At 57.0% G+C, this 15,781-nt stretch overlaps 1 protein-coding gene across 1 annotated transcript; it reads left to right on the top strand.

The window, feature by feature from the left end:
• The first annotated feature begins 1,993 nt into the window (after positions 1-1,993).
• TNFAIP8L2 (TNF alpha induced protein 8 like 2) lies at positions 1,994-15,764 on the top strand. Its single transcript, XM_073323062.1, has 2 exons — positions 1,994-2,125; positions 14,864-15,764. The coding sequence occupies exon 2, from the start codon at positions 14,869-14,871 to the stop codon at positions 15,427-15,429; it is 561 nt and encodes a 186-aa protein (XP_073179163.1). The 5' UTR covers positions 1,994-2,125; positions 14,864-14,868; the 3' UTR covers positions 15,430-15,764.
• The last annotated feature ends 17 nt before the right edge of the window (positions 15,765-15,781 follow it).

The raw sequence follows: 15,781 nt of genomic DNA, 5'->3' as shown, positions 1-15,781 counted from the left end.
GAACCCTGGCCCCGAAGAGCTCCCAGAGTGAACTGACCAGAACCCCAGCCCAGCGCTCTACCCACTCGCCCAGCCTCTGCGGTTCAGCCAGCAGAATGTATTTCAGCCCCGCTCTGTTTAGGGCCTGGTGCAGGGCCCCCCGAGATCAACAGGCAAACTCCCATTGTCTCCGGTGGGCCTTGGAGCCCTGGAGTGGAAGGGCCGGACGGGACCGCGGTGATCATCCTGGCTGGCACCGAACAGAGAACTGCCTTCTGTGGAGCTGTAACTAGAGCAGAGCCCTAAAAACTGCCCGTGACGGAGATCAACCCTTTCCAGACAGTCAATTACTGGGCCTCGGGCAGCGGGTCGTAATCGGGGCTGGCAGGACTCAGGAGCAGCTCCCCATGCCGGAGGGCCTGATTGCCTGGTCACTGCTCCAGCCCCTTCTCGTTACCCCCTGGATTACTCCACAGGATGGCCATTTGGCTTGATGGCGCTCAGTCTTCCGGGCACCGGAGCTCGCCGCCATGGCCTGCTGCCCACGTTTGCAGAGGGACGCGGCCGCATGGATCCCAGGCAGCCGGATGCAGCATGTGTCTGAGCTCCCTTCCCTGTCCGGAATAGCCAGGCCAGCAAGAAGCAAGCAGCTGGGAAGCAGCCCCTCTAATTCAGGGCATGCAAGCTGAGGCCAGGCAGAAATCTGCCCCATGCGCTTAGGGGAGACGGGGGCTGCCCTCCACAGCAGCGTGTATTGTCAAGGGCCAGACAAGAAGTTACAGGAAACAGGATTCCGGGGACTGTGGCTGGCTGATCCGGGGGTCAGGGCAGACGGGGGGGCTGTGCTTGAAGCAATGGTGTGACCTGGCGAGGCAAGAGGCAGGAGGGGTCCGGCCTGGCAGAAAGCAGCATGGGATCAGGTGTGCTGGCTCAGGGCTCTGCCAGGCTCCGTGTGGCCAGCGGCCCCTCCAGCATGATGCCTTGAGATCTTTACCTGCCACAACCTCCCAGTCCCGGGGTAGGTCCATTGTGCCCAGTTTACAGACTCAATGCTGGGATTTCCGAACAGTTGGTGCCCCGCCCCTGCAAATCCAGCGGGGTTTTCTCTGACTCCAACCCCACCCTGGGAATCCGATCCCTGCACAAGGTACCATTGGTGTTAACCATGCTGCCTCAGCTTGGATGGGCTAGCTCCAAAGCCCAGCGCTGCTCAGCAAAGGCAAGGAACTTGTCTTGTGGTTACAGCAGTGGGGCTAGGCGCCAGGACTCCTGGGTTCTAGTCCCAGCTCTGGGAAGGGTGTGGGGTCTCATGATTAGAACAGGGAGGGCTTGGCGCCAGGACTCCTGGGTTCTATCCCTGGCTCTGGGAGGGGAGTGGGGTCTAGTGGTTAGATCGGGGGGGCTGGGAGTCAAGACTCCAACGTTCTAGACGCAGTTCTTGGAGGGAGCATAGGGCCTGGTCCTTAGGAAGAGGGAATGGAATTCAGGACTCTGCCACTGATTTGCTATATGGCCTTGCACGATGACTTTCCCCTCTGTGTGCCTCAGTTTCCCAAGCTATATAATGACACTAACAAGATTAAGGCCAGCCATGGGTAAGGCACTGGACTGGGAGTCAGGACACCCAGGTTGTGTTCCCAGCTCTGTGACTCATCGCATGGCCTAAAGCAAGTCACTTTCCCCTCTCTGTGCCTCAGTTTCCCCCTCTGCTGAAGGGAGATTAAAAGTGCCACCATGGTGGGAAGGGGCTGATCCTTGCAGCCCCGTTGTGATCATCAGGCAGATGGGTGAAGGCCCCTTGTCTTAGCGCGATCAGGCTGAACCAAAGCCAAACCAAGGCCAAAGCGCCTCAAGATAAAGATCTCAGGAAGTTTAAAGAGGAAACAAAAATCTCCCCCGTATCTGACCCACTCTGCCTGCCAGCCGGCTGTTATTTGTGTCTGCAGGGAGCAGTTCAAGCCCCGAAATAAGTCAGCTCCGTCAGCTGACGAGGGCGGGCCCCAGCGACGGTTCCTCAAGGAAGTTTCACTAAGGTTATCTCGTCAGTGTGCTGCCGATTGGGGTTTTTGCCCTCCTCCATGCCAAAGCCTGCTCCGGGGGAGCCTGTATGAGCAGGGGGAGCCAGCGGGCGACAGCCAGGGACGCGGTGAGTGTCTTCTGCGCTGGCGAGGGGGCGCATTGGGCATCCCGTCCCGTCGGGAACCAAGTGCGTCGGGAACGAACGAGGGCTGTTTGCAGGGAATGGGGGGGTGTCGTTTTCAGTTCAGTTTCTGCCGTAACGAGTTGCGACAGGCAGCGGCTCTGAGTCACCGAGGATGGAATGGGGGGCGGTTGGAGATCAGGCTGGGACACGGGGCTGGATCCTGGCACAGGTTAGCGCTGCAACAAGACCAGGAGTCTCGCTCGCTTCCTTCCTCGCCCAGATACTCCTGCCCTGAGTCCTCTCCAAATGCACTTCGGAGCACCGGAGATGGAGGGAAGGATGGGGAGGGGGGAGGATGCTGGCTGGGGGAGGTCTGTGCCCTACTACGGGTGGTACAGGGAGGGGGCAAGAAGTCAGGACTCCTGGATGGGAAGACCCAGCTGGGAAGGGTTTAACCAGGCTGCATTGCCCACAGGGGAAGCTGGGTTTGATACCAGAAGCGGGGGCAGGGGGAGGCCAGGAGACTTCTGAGCAGACACGTGCGTCTCGCTCCTCTGCCTTTCTCTCAGCGAAGCAGGCCTGTGCCGGGGGGCGCGCGGAGGGAGCCAAAGGCTCTCCCTGCTGCCCTAGAGCTGAAGTACTGGGAGAATGGAGGCTGCCCGCCCTGGACACCCCAGATCCTCTGAGTGCGACGGACACTACATCCCCAGGCGATGGATATGTGTCCCTGGTGGACAGCTGTGAATGGGTCAATGTGCCTAAGGCAGGAGCAGCTGAGGCAGGAGGGAAGGGAGATCTCAGCAAACCCACTGACCCAGGATAAATACACCACAGCACCCCCCTCCCCTGCATCACAAGGTGCATTGGAGACACACACACACCCCCAAGCAGGGGCACAGGGAGCCGTGAAAGGCTAGCGGGGCTGGGGAGGCTCAGGCATTTGCTGGTCCATAGGGGGCAGTAAACCCCAAGCATAGCGGGGCTTCAGGCTTGCCGAGACGCCGCATCGCTTGGCTGAGGCAGAGCCCAGTAATGGCGCAGGTAGCTGGGTCGGTGGTGGCATTAAAGCCACCTGGCACCCCAGACCGGCGGCCAAGGCACGAGCCGTCGGTGGTAGGGTGCGGGGGGGCAGTTGCTGGCAGAGTAGAGAGAGGAGCCTGGGTGCATTGCTCTCCCCATGGGTGGGGTTAAGAGGACATCGCCCTAGCTAAGATGCTGGTAGCCCACCGGTCAGTGGAGTTACAGCCCCCAGCTTTGAGATCCCTGCTTCAATTCCCAGCATGGCAGCCAAAATGGCAGCTGTCCTGTTCCCCATCCCAGGGAGGCGGTGTGGCCTAGTGCTTAGCGCACTGGCCTGGGACCTGTGTTCTATTCCTGGGCCTGCTGGGCGGGGGAGGGTGCCTCCATGCCTCAGTTTCCCCATCTGTGAAATAGGGGTGACGATTCTGACCTCCCTGGGGAAGTACTTTGATGGCAAAAGGTTGGTCTGATTATTACTGAGCTTTTGCACTCTGCCTCTGTGGGGTATCCCCGTGGGAAAGCCCGGTAGCTTTCTGATGTCCGATCGCTGTGCTGGATGCTTGTCAGGGATATTAATAGGCAGGCAACTAAATGAAAACATCCTGAGAAGTTTCAGAGTAACGGCCGTGTTAGTTTGTATTCGCAAAAAGAAAAGGAGTACTTGTGGCATCTTAGAGACTAACCAATTTATTTGAGCATAAGCTTTCGTAAGCTACAGCTCACTTCATCAGATGCACACTGTGGAAAGTGTAGAAGATCTTTTTATACACACAAAGCATGAAAAAATACCTCCCCCCACCCCACTCTCCTGCTGGTAATAGCTTATCTAAAGTGATCACTCTCCTTACAATCTGTATGATAATCAAGTTTGGCCATTTCCAGCACAAATCCAGGGGGAGAGAAAACCTGCTCTGGGTTTGCTGGCGGTGGGGTCGGCATGCCAGTGACATTTCCCAGCTGTTCCCTTGCCTGAACTCTCCTTCCGCTGAGCGTTTGCCTCCAGGCCGCTGAGGCTGCAGGTCACCACCCCGTGCCCACGTTCAGGCCTGCGTGGCAGCAAGTCAGGCTGGCGGAGGCCCAGGAACACCCCATCTGTATACTTAAGGAGAGTCACTTCCTTGCAGACCCATCTGGCTTCAGTGGGAGCCCAGTGAGGAACACGGTGCTGTTCGCAGAGACAGGGACCACCATTCCCAGCCCTACCCCGCAATGGCACATGCAGGGGATAGTCTTGGCCCCCAGCTATCAGACCCCAGTGGGGGTGACTAACCGTACCACGGGCTGGCACCTCCAGCCCCGCTGGCTGAGATCCTGCCTGGCTCCACCCCGGGAGGAAGTCTTGGACCCTACAGAAGTTTGGGAGAGGGGCAGCAGGAGGCTGCGAATCTCATTCCAGTTCCGGCACTGACTCACCATGGGGCGGGGAGCAAGTCACTTCACCTGGATGGCTCAGGCTTCCTGGGTGTAATGCAGAGATAATTGGGCTTTCTCCCAGGGTTGGCAGCAGGCTGAGTTTGTGTTTGCAAAGTGCTCAGGAGGATTGTTGTGGCTTCCAGGTCTGCACTGGCACTTAGGAGCTTTGCAAAGGCCCTGTGGGTCAGGATTATCACCACTGTACAAATGGGGAAACTGAGGCCCAGAGGCACAGTGATGTGCCAAAGGTCCCAGGGCAAGCCGGAGTCCTGATGTCAAATCGCCCCTGCTCTAACTACTAGAAACACTCTCCTCCAGAACCCAGGAGTCCTGGCACCCACTCCCCTTTCTCTAACCACTAGGCAAGATTAGCACCCCAGTCCATAGGGATTCCAACTCAAATCCAATACTGCATGGTGTCTAAGGAGGGCACATTATCCCATTAGTGGGGCCTGTCAAGTCAGTCAGGACCCATGCGCTGCTGCCCAGCTGATTAATTCGGCTTTATGCTAATCTCTCCACCCGATTGACTCATCTCATTAACTGCCCTCCAGGGGCTCAGTAACATCATGGTCTTAGGACAGAGATGGGACAGAAAGAGGGCAAAGCCCAGACGAAATAATCAGCCCAGCTCCTGTAATGGGCGGAGAGGGGATGTCAAGCAGCAAAGACTGGCCTCAGCGAGCCACGAGGATGCTGGCCAAGCCAGGCAGCTGGCTCAAGAACTGCTTTTGTAAATCCTTGCTGGCTTGGTTCTGCAACCCCGGGGGCTCGGGGTTGCTTCCCGTTTTAGCTGAGCAGGCGGAGTCTGCAGGGCTGGCGGCTGGCTCGGCGTGATGGTTCCGATTCTGGCTTGGGGGCCTCGCTCCCTGCGGTTACATTCCCCGGCAGCCTTGGAAACCCAGCGAGGGTGAAACTGATTAGCAACAGAGCGAGAAACTGGCCTGTCAAGGGTCACTGTGAAGCGCAGCCAGGCCACGTGGAGGGGGACGCTTTGACTGTAATGCCTCATGACGGTGGGCATGGCCAGTGGGTCCTGAAGCTGTGACCTGGCACTAAAGGGTGGAGGGACAGCTCAGAGACAGAGCCACCCGCAGTGGTGAGAGGGGGCGCCTCCAAAGGGGCATCTGGGTCAGCTCCAGGGCAGCGTACAGCTGGACCACAGCATCCACTAGCCACAGAACAGGTGCAGCCCAGGCAGCTTCCGGGCAAGCTTCCTCCCACAGAGCCCTGCACGGGTGCAGGTAGCCTGCGGGGATGCAGGTAGAAAGGGCAGGGATCACACCGCAACTCAGTGGCAGATGTGGGAACGGAGAACCCAGGAATCCTGACTCCCAAGTCCCTTGCTGTAATCACTAGGCACCACTGCCACCGTCCAGGTTAAAAGCCCCAAGCAGGGACAACCCGCTTACAGCCCCGCAGAGCCCGCCATCTGTCCCCCATTCCCTCCCAAACCTCAGCTCAAGCCAGCTTGCAGGGCTAGCATTCCCCTCCACCGGAACAAATGACTTCTCCAGGCCCCCTGGTCTGGCCGCCCCAGCTTCCTCCCAAATGGCTGTATCCTTCCAGGAGCAGAAGGGGGTTCTGGAGGCTGGGGAAAGAGGATGCATCTGCTGAAGGCATCACTGGGCAGCCCAGGGGAGCAAGCTGCACTGCCGGGCAAGAGTTTAACCAGGGCAAGCAGAAAAGCAGTGGCCTGTGTACGGTCACACAGCCTCCGCGGCAGAGCCAGGAACAGAACTCAGATGTCCTGACTCCCCAGTAGACGCCATTCCCCTCCTCAAACCAGGGATGCAACCCAGGAGTCCTGATCCCTAAGGCCCCCTTCACTAACCAGGAGACCCCCAACTCCCTTCCCAGAGCCAGGAATAGAACCCAGGAATCCTGACTCCCAGCCCCCTCCCCCATTAGACCCCACTCCCATCCCAGAGCTGGGACTAGAACCCAGGCATCCTGCTCCATCCACTAGACCACACTCCCTCCACATAGCATGTCCTTCTCCAGGCTCTTTGGCCGAGAGCTGGGAGGCCCCATCCCTTGCCTGGGCCGGAGTGGGAGATGGGACGCAGGACTCCAGTAACAGAGGGAATCAGGCAGCAGCACGGCGCACGCAGCTAGTTGTCTCCAACGAGCATGTTCACCGGATCAGCCGCCGGCAGCTACACTGGTGAGCGACACGCAGCAAGTGTCTGTCCTTCCCCTGTGATTTGCCAGGACGGCTGACTGCACCGCTCCACCTCATCGGCTCAGCAGGGCTGCCAGTCTCCCCGAATGAGATGCAGGCACTCAGCCAGCAGAATGCTGTTATCCAGGCCCCAGGGCAGAGGGTTGACTCAGCCTGCAGAGGATCCTGCTGCTGCCAAAGCACAGCCAAGCAGCTGTGGAGATCTCTGCACCGGCAGCGTAATGGCTGCACATCCATTTCATCACATCTCAGCCCCAGGGTGACCCTAGGCAGTGCTGTCTTCCTGAGTCTGCAGGGGCGGCAGCCTGAATTGATAGCACAGGGCGAGGGCACGGGCGATGCCCTTTAGCTTGGCAGGCTGTTAACTCTGAACCCTAATGATGCTGGTGCAAATGCTAAGGTTGTTAACTGCTTTTTTAGCCAACAAAAATCCAGTTGCTTTCTGTGGGCTAAGCTTGGGGTTGCAGGAGGAGCTTGCGGCTGGTGGGTGGAGCTGGCCTGAGCTACCCCCATTCATGAAAATTCCTTTGTTAACTCTGAACCATAATGATGATGAGAGGGTCAGTGTCACAGTGGGTAACTATTTCACTGCTGAGCACCTTTTAATGGAAGCATCCAGTTGCCCTGGGGCCAGTGAGTGGAGTCTGAACCACTCTGTTTATGTCAATAGGTTTGTTAACTCTGGATCCTAATGTTATCATATAAATGTCAATGTGGTTAATTATTTCAGTGGTGGTCACATTTTTAGCCAAATTATCCAGCTGCCTTGCAACTGTGGTAGGAGCTTGGGGTTGGTCAGTGGTGTCTGAGCTACTTCCATTATCTCAGTGGCTTGACTGCATCCTGATGATGGTGGTGTATAATATTAACTATTTCACCGCTGATCATAGGATTGTGGGAGGAGCTTGGGGGTTGATGGGCAGAGCCTGAGTTGCATCTCATCACTATCTTCTCCTCACCCCCAATCTGATGACTGCTCTGAAATCTTTTGAGCATTTTCTATTGGGCTAATAATATAATAAAACTAAAAATACTGACCCTAAATTAGCAAAAAGCCATTTGAACTTAAAGGCCCACGCCCCCCCCCCCACCCTGGCCATGAGCCAGGGAAGGCCCCTATTACCAGAATTCCCATTTCCTGGTCTCATCTGTGCCAAGATGTTCATCCTCCCCCTTTACACTCCCATGACATCGCCTTAATCAAACAGACAATGGGGAAGGTGGAACAGGGGTTGGACAAATCTGACCTCTTTGGAAAGCACCAGACCCGGGCTCAGGAAGAGACACAGTTGTTATGCTAAGAGGCAAGGAGAAAAACAGGAAGTAAAGCTGTGTGTGCATGAGACGGAGAGAGAGAAACTTTCTGCTCTAACGATCTCTAACCAAGGATCTCAAAGAGCTTTGCCAACATTAATTAAGCTCCCCAGCCCAACCAGAAGGCTGGCCTCAGTGTCAGCAGTGGCTCGGTAGCACTCGAGAGGGTTCAATGCCTCGCTCTGCCCTTGGACCTGTCACAGGATTGCTCTGTGCCTCGGTTTCCCCACTTGGCTAATATGGAAGTCTGATCTATTTCAATTGCCAGCCGTTCAGGGCAGGGAGTGTCCCTTGCTCTGTGTCTGTGTAGCACGAAGCACGATGGAACCTGGAGGATGGTTGGAGCCTTCCCGTGCTGCTGTCTTAGAAATCTAGAGTCTGATTGCCCAGTTCCTCGCGAGGTGACCAGGCTCAGACATAGGGGAAGAGAAAGTGTTTGTTTCAAGCTCATTTTTGCAACTCTCTTGCGGTAAGAGGCACTTCCTGGCAGCTTTGCAGTAAGAGAGGTAGGGCGGGCAGCCTCTGTCCGGCTGGCCCGGAAGCACGAGGGAGGGTATCGATCCAGCGTAGCCACTGGTGACACAAATGGGGTGGCAATCTCGGCTCCCTCCCTGCAAGCTCTGCCACATGCTGGGAATTTCCCTCCTTGCCAAAGCCAGGAGAGCCAGAGCCCTAAAGACACGGGTTGCGTGGGCAGCGCTGCCAAAACAGCCTCTTGAGACGCACGCAGAACCTGCCCCCTGGCTCCTCCCCCACCTGCGCTGGTGTGCCGTCCCCTCTCCCCCCACCCCAATACTGCATCACCCATCTCCTGCAACACTGCACCGTCCTCCCGCACCACCCCCTGCAATGCCAGTCCCCTGATTCTGCACCACCCCTCCCCCCGCAACACTGCACCATCCCCCTGCAATGCCCTGGGATACTGCACCATCCCCCTGCAATGCCCCCTGATTCTGCACCACCCCCTCCCCCCGTAACACCGCACCATCCCCCTGCAATGCCCTGGGATACTGCACCATCCCCCTGCAATGCCCCCTGATTCTGCACCACCCCCTCCCCCCGTAACACTGCACCATCCCCCTGCAATGCCCTGGGATACTGCACCATCCCCCTGCAATGCCCCCTGATTCTGCACCACCCCTCCCCCCGCAACACTGCACCATCCCCCTGCAATGCCCTGGGATACTGCACCATCCCCCTGCAATGCCCCCTGATTCTGCACCACCCCCTCCCCCCGTAACACCGCACCATCCCCCTGCAATGCCCTGGGATACTGCACCATCCCCCTGCAATGCCCCCTGATTCTGCACCACCCCCTCCCCCCGTAACACCGCACCATCCCCCTGCAATGCCCTGGGATACTGCACCATCCCCCTGCAATGCCCCCTGATTCTGCACCACCCCCTCCCCCCGTAACACTGCACCATCCCCTTGCAATGCCCTGGGATACTGCACCATCCCCCTGCAATGCCCCCTGATTCTGCACCACCCCCTCCCCCCGTAACACTGCACCATCCCCCTGCAGTGCCAACCATGCTGACGCTCCAGCCCTGCAGCGCCCTTGCCCCCAACCCCCTGTATTAGCCCTGCCCACCCCTGCATCGCTGCACCACCCCCTTTGCAAAGCCTCCCAACTGTGCATCACCCCAGCAGTCGCTCCCCCCTCCCCTTGCATTAGGACGGGGCTCCCCCGGGCTGCCTTGCTTTACAAGGGCCTTGGGCAGCCCTGGACCTGGGGGAACATAAAGGCGGATTAAAGGCCTCCCTGCCCCAAGTGCAGGAATCAAGGCCCAGCTTCTCAAAGATATTTAGGCACCGAACTCCCAAGGAACCTACAGGAGAGAGGTGCCCAAAGCTCTGAGAATCAGGGCTCCAAACTGGAGAGGGGCTGCTTCATGGTGAGTTGTATGGGGCAGGGGGCTGCGACTGTGGTTCCCCCACATGGGGGGGAGAAGGGGACAGGTGGGATTCGACATGTGCTGGAGTTTGCAGAGCTGGGGCGTTTGCTTTCCTCAGGCTCCCTTCACCCGCTCCTCCTCACAGGTCCTAAAGCAAGGAGGTGCCTGTCCCACCCCCAGCACCACTGACATTGCTGCATTTATCCTCCCGAGCACTAGGGGGTGCTGTGCTTCAGGGAGCATGGGGGGCGCTAATGGGGGGGGCTGTCCCTTTGCAGGCAGTGATGACCCCAGCGCGGCACTAGGGGGCGCTGTGCTGCAGGGAGTGGGAGGGCTCAGTAGGGGGCAGTCTCCCTCCTGGGTCACTGCTGACCCCAGTGCGGTACTAGGAGATGCTGTGCTGCAGGGGGACCAATGGGGGCGCTGTCCTTTGGTAGTAGGTGCTGATCCCAATGCGGCACTAGGGGGCGCTGTGCTGCAGGGAGAATGGGGGGCGCTAATGGGGGGGACTGTCCCTTTGCAGGCAGTGATGACCCCAGTGCAGCACTAGGGGGCGCTATGCTGCAGGGAGTAGGCTGGGGGCTCAGTAGGGGGCGCTCTCCCTTCCTAGTTGGTGGGGACCCCAGTGTGGCACTAGGGGGAGCTATTCTCTTTCAAAATGAGACCTGGAGCTGAGCCCCGTTTTGCAGCCGGGGCACTGAGGCACAGAGAGATGCTCTAATTTGCTCACCCAGGCAGAGTGGGGCTGACCCAGAAATAGAACCAAGATCTGCAGAGGCCGAGCCCACCCTTCCTCTGCCAATCAGGGCTTTTGTCTCCAGCCCTTTCTGGCTTCAGCCCTGCTCACAGCTTATCAGAGGATGTGTCCCCTCGGTCCAGCAGCTGGTCTTTCCTCCCCTTCCCAGCACACACAAAGCCAGCAGCGCTGCTGGGAACCCTGGCTGCCCAGACCCCTCTCCAGCTGGAGACAGCCAGACTCAGCCTGGGACCTCACACTGAGCAGAAATTCCCTTGAAGAGGAATCTGCAATTATCCAAACAATACCAGCCACCGGGGCCCCATTAAACTGGCAGGGGCACTGTCCCCCATCCCTTCCCCAGCAGGGCCCCTCAGGCAGACTAACCGGGAGCCTTCTTCCACGCTGATCCACACTCCTCTTCCTCCTTTCGGCCCAATTGATTCAGCCGTGTCACAATCCAGGCAGAGCAGCACTAGGGCCACTGCTGTGGGGCTGAGATGTCCCCAGCTGACCCCAATGCAGGGCTAGGGGGCGCTGTGCTGCAGGGAGCAGGAATAGAACCCAGGAATCCTGACTCCCAGTCCCCCTCCCCACTCTAACCATTAGACCCCACTCCCTTCCCAGAGCTGGGACTAGAACTGAGGCGACCTGCTCCAACCATTAGACCACACTCCCTCCACATAGCATGTCCTTCTCCAGGCTCTTTGGCCTCAATAGGGGACACTCTCCCCCCTGTGATTTCAGCCACATTCTATATGTAGTCTTTGGTGCTTCCTGCCCTAAAGTTGCTTAGTGTTGCTGTGTGCTGAGAACCAGAGGTGGCTGCATTTCAGCCTGCAATCTTTATTTTATTTTTTTGGGGCGGGGGGGGAAGCACCAGAAAGCAAATATCAGGGGCCAAGACTTGGAAGGGTGACTAGTGATTTTGGGGTGCCCAGTTGAGCAGTTGAAAAGTCATGAAACAGGCCCCCCACCCCATCCCAAATCACAAGATTGGCTTAAAACTCATGAGATTTTTAAAAACAAAGAATACATGTGGGGGAAGAAGCTTTTTTATTCATCTTCAGGGTTTTGAGCCATTGGAGGTGGGGATCCAGCTTTTCTCTGCAGCCACAAGGGCTAGAAACCCACTTTGTTTTTAAATGAAAGCTGGGATTCTTGTATAATCACAGGATTCCAGGAGCTGGGGCTTGAAGAAAAATACCCAAAATCACGACACTTGTGCTCAAGTCACTCCTTAAGGAACCGGGATTTGGCAGGGGACGCATGCTCAGCGTTCTCTCAGAATCAGGCCCCCCCCCGGAAATTAAAGAACTCTAAATCTTCAAGACAGAAAATCCTAGCCGTTAGTTTTAATTTGACAGGTGCATTTGCAGACGTTCTTTGTTATCCATGTAAACAGTTGATTCTTTTCTGAGGCAAGGCGTTCTGTCTGTCTTCTATGGACTTAGCTAGCCCCCTTACCTTATTAGCTGAACCCCTCACCATCTGTAATGTATTTTTCCCCACAACACCCCTGTGACGCAGGGTATCTATCCCCATTGGGCTGATGGGGAAACTGAGGCTCTGAGCTGTTAGGTGACTTGCCCAAGGTCACCCTGGAAGTTTGTGGGAAAGGAGGGACTTGAACCTAGGTCTGCTAAGCTAGTACCCTAACCACTGGACCGTCCTTCACCTCAAAAGGAGGCGGGGGCTAGCAGAGAATGGTTTGCTCCATTCATCTCTGGGTTATGGGCCCAGTGCCCTCCCACCATGCCAGCTTGCTCCACAAGCAAGTCAATCTGCCTCAGTTTCCAAATCTGCCTCAGTTTTCCCCTCTCTAAAACAGGGATAACCACGCTGCCCTTCCTTTGTAGAGCGCTTTGATAACAGAGTGCCGAGGCAAATCTGGGGCACAGTGTCGGTTTAGCGGTTTGCATCACACAGAGTGGGCAATCCGGATTTAACACCAGGACTCTGACTCCCCCAAAGGCCTATACATCCAGGGCCGCTCTCGTGACTCGATTGGCACTGCTGCAAAGGAGATGTGACAGTGCAAAAGAAGGCATCTGTGTCACGAGCTGGGGGTCTCAGCCCAGTTCCTGGCAAATCCTCACCTCAGAAGCCTCTGTCATTCATTCACTGCCCCAGCAGTAAAAAAAAGAAGTGGGTAAACTAACCTTTTAGGTGTTCCAGGCCACACAGGGGCATCAGTGGCACAAAGGGGTACAGAGATGCCCTGATTTTGAATGGGTTTAGTCTAGCCAATTACGTCAAGTTGTAGGAATCATAGGGTGTGACGGTCAGCAGATGTCTCCAGACAATCCGCGCGTGCCGAGCACTGGCGGGCTCACTTCAGACTTTGACAAGGTACGATTTCTGTGCCTCGTCTGTTGCTGAGCACGACCAGCTGGTAGAGACGCACGTCAGCTGTGGGGAGAGATGCAGCCGAGCTGGCCTTCTCGGAGGAGCGAGTCAGCTCTTCAGTCCTGAGACGAGACGTGGGTAAATGCCATCAACCGCAAAATGAGAAGTGGGCAAAACTCCGGTTAGCAGCGCTGAGCCTCGACGATCCCACCGAACTGCTCCCGCTCCGGTCGAGCCAGGCACTGAACGCTCACGCTCCAAGGGCATCCCCTCCAAGACAAGGCAGCAGCAGGATTTGAGCAGGGGCAGCATGGCTGGGAACCATGCCCTGTGTCCGCCAGAGCTGTGCCCTGGTCTGTCTTTCAGCCAGATCCTCAGCAGGTATAAATTGGCACGGAGGGCAATTAACACCCGCTGGCCTCTGGTTTCACCAGGAATAAATTTGCTGCAAATGGAACTCAGGCAGAACATCTGTGCACAGTTTTGCGTTGGGGTGGCCGTGTCTCATCAGCGCTTTGCTAAGAGTCAGAGACGTCCGTGAGCCCCAGGTGAGACGTACCTTCCGCTAGGGCTGCACTGGGATGGTTTGATCCACATCCCCTCCCCCTTCCAGCCCCCGCCACCTGGCCCAATGCGACACGTCCGGCCCTGGAGCAATGGCATAAAAAGAACACGGGGCTGCTAACCGCAAGGGGGTGGGATGCAGAGGGCAGTAGAGGAGAGGGGCTGTCTGCCGTGACCCAAATCACAGTCTGTAAAGGGGTTCACGAGACACACACAGAGCGGATGTTTGCTGAGTGATGGGGGGGAGTCATTGGAGAAGGAATGATGGTAACAAAAATTCCCTAGCCCTTAAAAGAGGACAGCAGCAGCAGCAGCCCCATCTTACAGATGGGGAAACTGAGGCACAGAGAAAGGAGAGAATTACCCACAAATCAGGATAGGGCATGGGATAGAACTCAGGGCTCCTGCATTCCAGTCATTAGCCCCTAACCCACAGGAAGGTGTACGAAGTTAGTGCAGATACTCCCTTGGCGTCATGCAGTCAGCACCCTGACGCTCAGCAAGCCAGGTGAGGCCATGGAGGGGAGACCTCCAGAGCACTTGGGTCAGAGAAGCCGGCCTCTCAAGGGGTCACTCAGGTCGGTGGAAAGAAAGGGTGTCACACCCCCAGATCAGCACTACAGCACGATACACTCATCGAATTAGAGAAGATCAGGGTTGGAAGAGACCTCAGGAGGTCATCTAGTCCCACCCCCTGCTGAAAGCAGGACCAACCCCAGCTAAATCATCCCAGCCAGGGCTTTGTCAAGCCTGACCTTAAAAACCTCTAAGGAAGGAGATTCCACCACCTCCCTAGGGAGCCCATTCCAGTGCTTCACCACCCTCCCCTGAAATAGTGTTTCCTAATATCCAACCTAGACCTCCCCCACTGCAACTTGAGACCATTACTCCTCTTTCTGTCATCTGCTACCGCTGAGAACAGCCGAGCTCCATCCCCTTTGGAACCCCCCTTCAGGTAGTTGAAGGCTGCTATCAAATCCCCCCTCATTCTTCTCTTCTGTAGACTAAACAAGCCCAGTTCCCTCAGCCTCTCCTCATAACTCATGTGCCCCAGCCCCCTGTTCATTTTCGTTGCCCTCCGCTGGACTCTCTCCAATGTGTCCACATCCCCTCTGTAGCTCCTCATATAAATACAGGAAGGTGCCGGGGCAGAGCTAGGACTCAACGCTAGCTCTGCTGAGTCTCAGCACAGAGCCTTCACCACGATGCCCTCTGTCACCCCCACACCCCGTAACAGCGGCATCTCTTTATTCTCCCTGCAGCCACAATGGAGACGTTCAGCTCCAGGAACCTGGCCCTGCAGGCAGAGAAGAAGATCCTGAGCCACATGGCCAGCAAGTCGGTGGCGAATGTCTTCCTGGATGACACAAGCAGCGAGATCCTGGACGAGCTGTACCGGGTCTCCAAGCTGCACACCCAGAACCGGGCCGAGGCCCAGAAGGTCATCAAGAACCTCATCAAGGTGGCCGTCAAGATCAGCGTGCTGTACCGCAACCATCGTTTCAGCGCTGGCGAGCTGGGCCTGGCGGAGGAGTTCAAACACAAGCTGCACCAGGGCGCCATGACGGCCGTCAGCTTCTACGAGGTGGAGTTCACCTTCGAGCCGGGCGTGCTGACCCAGCTGCTGCAGGACTGCCGGGATATGCTGCTGCAGCTGGTGGAGAAGCACCTGACGGCCAAGTCCCACAGCCGCATCCGCCACGTCTTTGACCACTTCGCCAACGAGGATCTGCTCAGCCACCTCTACAGCCCCGGGGAGCCCTACCGGCCCCACCTGCAGAAGATCTGCCAGGGCTTGAACAAGCTGATAGAGGAGGGGAAGCTGTGAGGGGGGTGGGAGGGGGCCTTGCCTTTCTCCTCCTTCTCAGCCAGCAAAAGATTATGGGAGTTGGGGGCTTGTATCCAATGGGGGCCTGGAAGAACCTCACTCCCTTAGGCACCTATGGAAATCCTAGCCAAGGAGCAAGGACGTTCAGGTTTATAGGGGATGGAGAACTGGATGATCCAACAGGACAATCAAGACTCAGGCGTGTCCTGGTTGCGCTCAGGACCATCCGTGCTCTCCACATGCGCCCCAGATCTCTCCACGCCCTCATGGATCAGCGCCCCAGTCTCCGACTCTTTCTCCCCATCAATGACTCTTGCGGAGTGGTTATTTTTGTACACATTTGTCTTGTCAT

The sequence above is a fragment of the Lepidochelys kempii genome, chromosome 24, assembly GCF_965140285.1.
Source record: "Lepidochelys kempii isolate rLepKem1 chromosome 24, rLepKem1.hap1, whole genome shotgun sequence".
NCBI classification, from domain to species: domain Eukaryota; kingdom Metazoa; phylum Chordata; order Testudines; family Cheloniidae; genus Lepidochelys; species Lepidochelys kempii.
The sequence above is the reverse complement of the archived record's forward strand: the minus strand, read 5'-3'. Positions and strand labels throughout refer to the sequence as shown.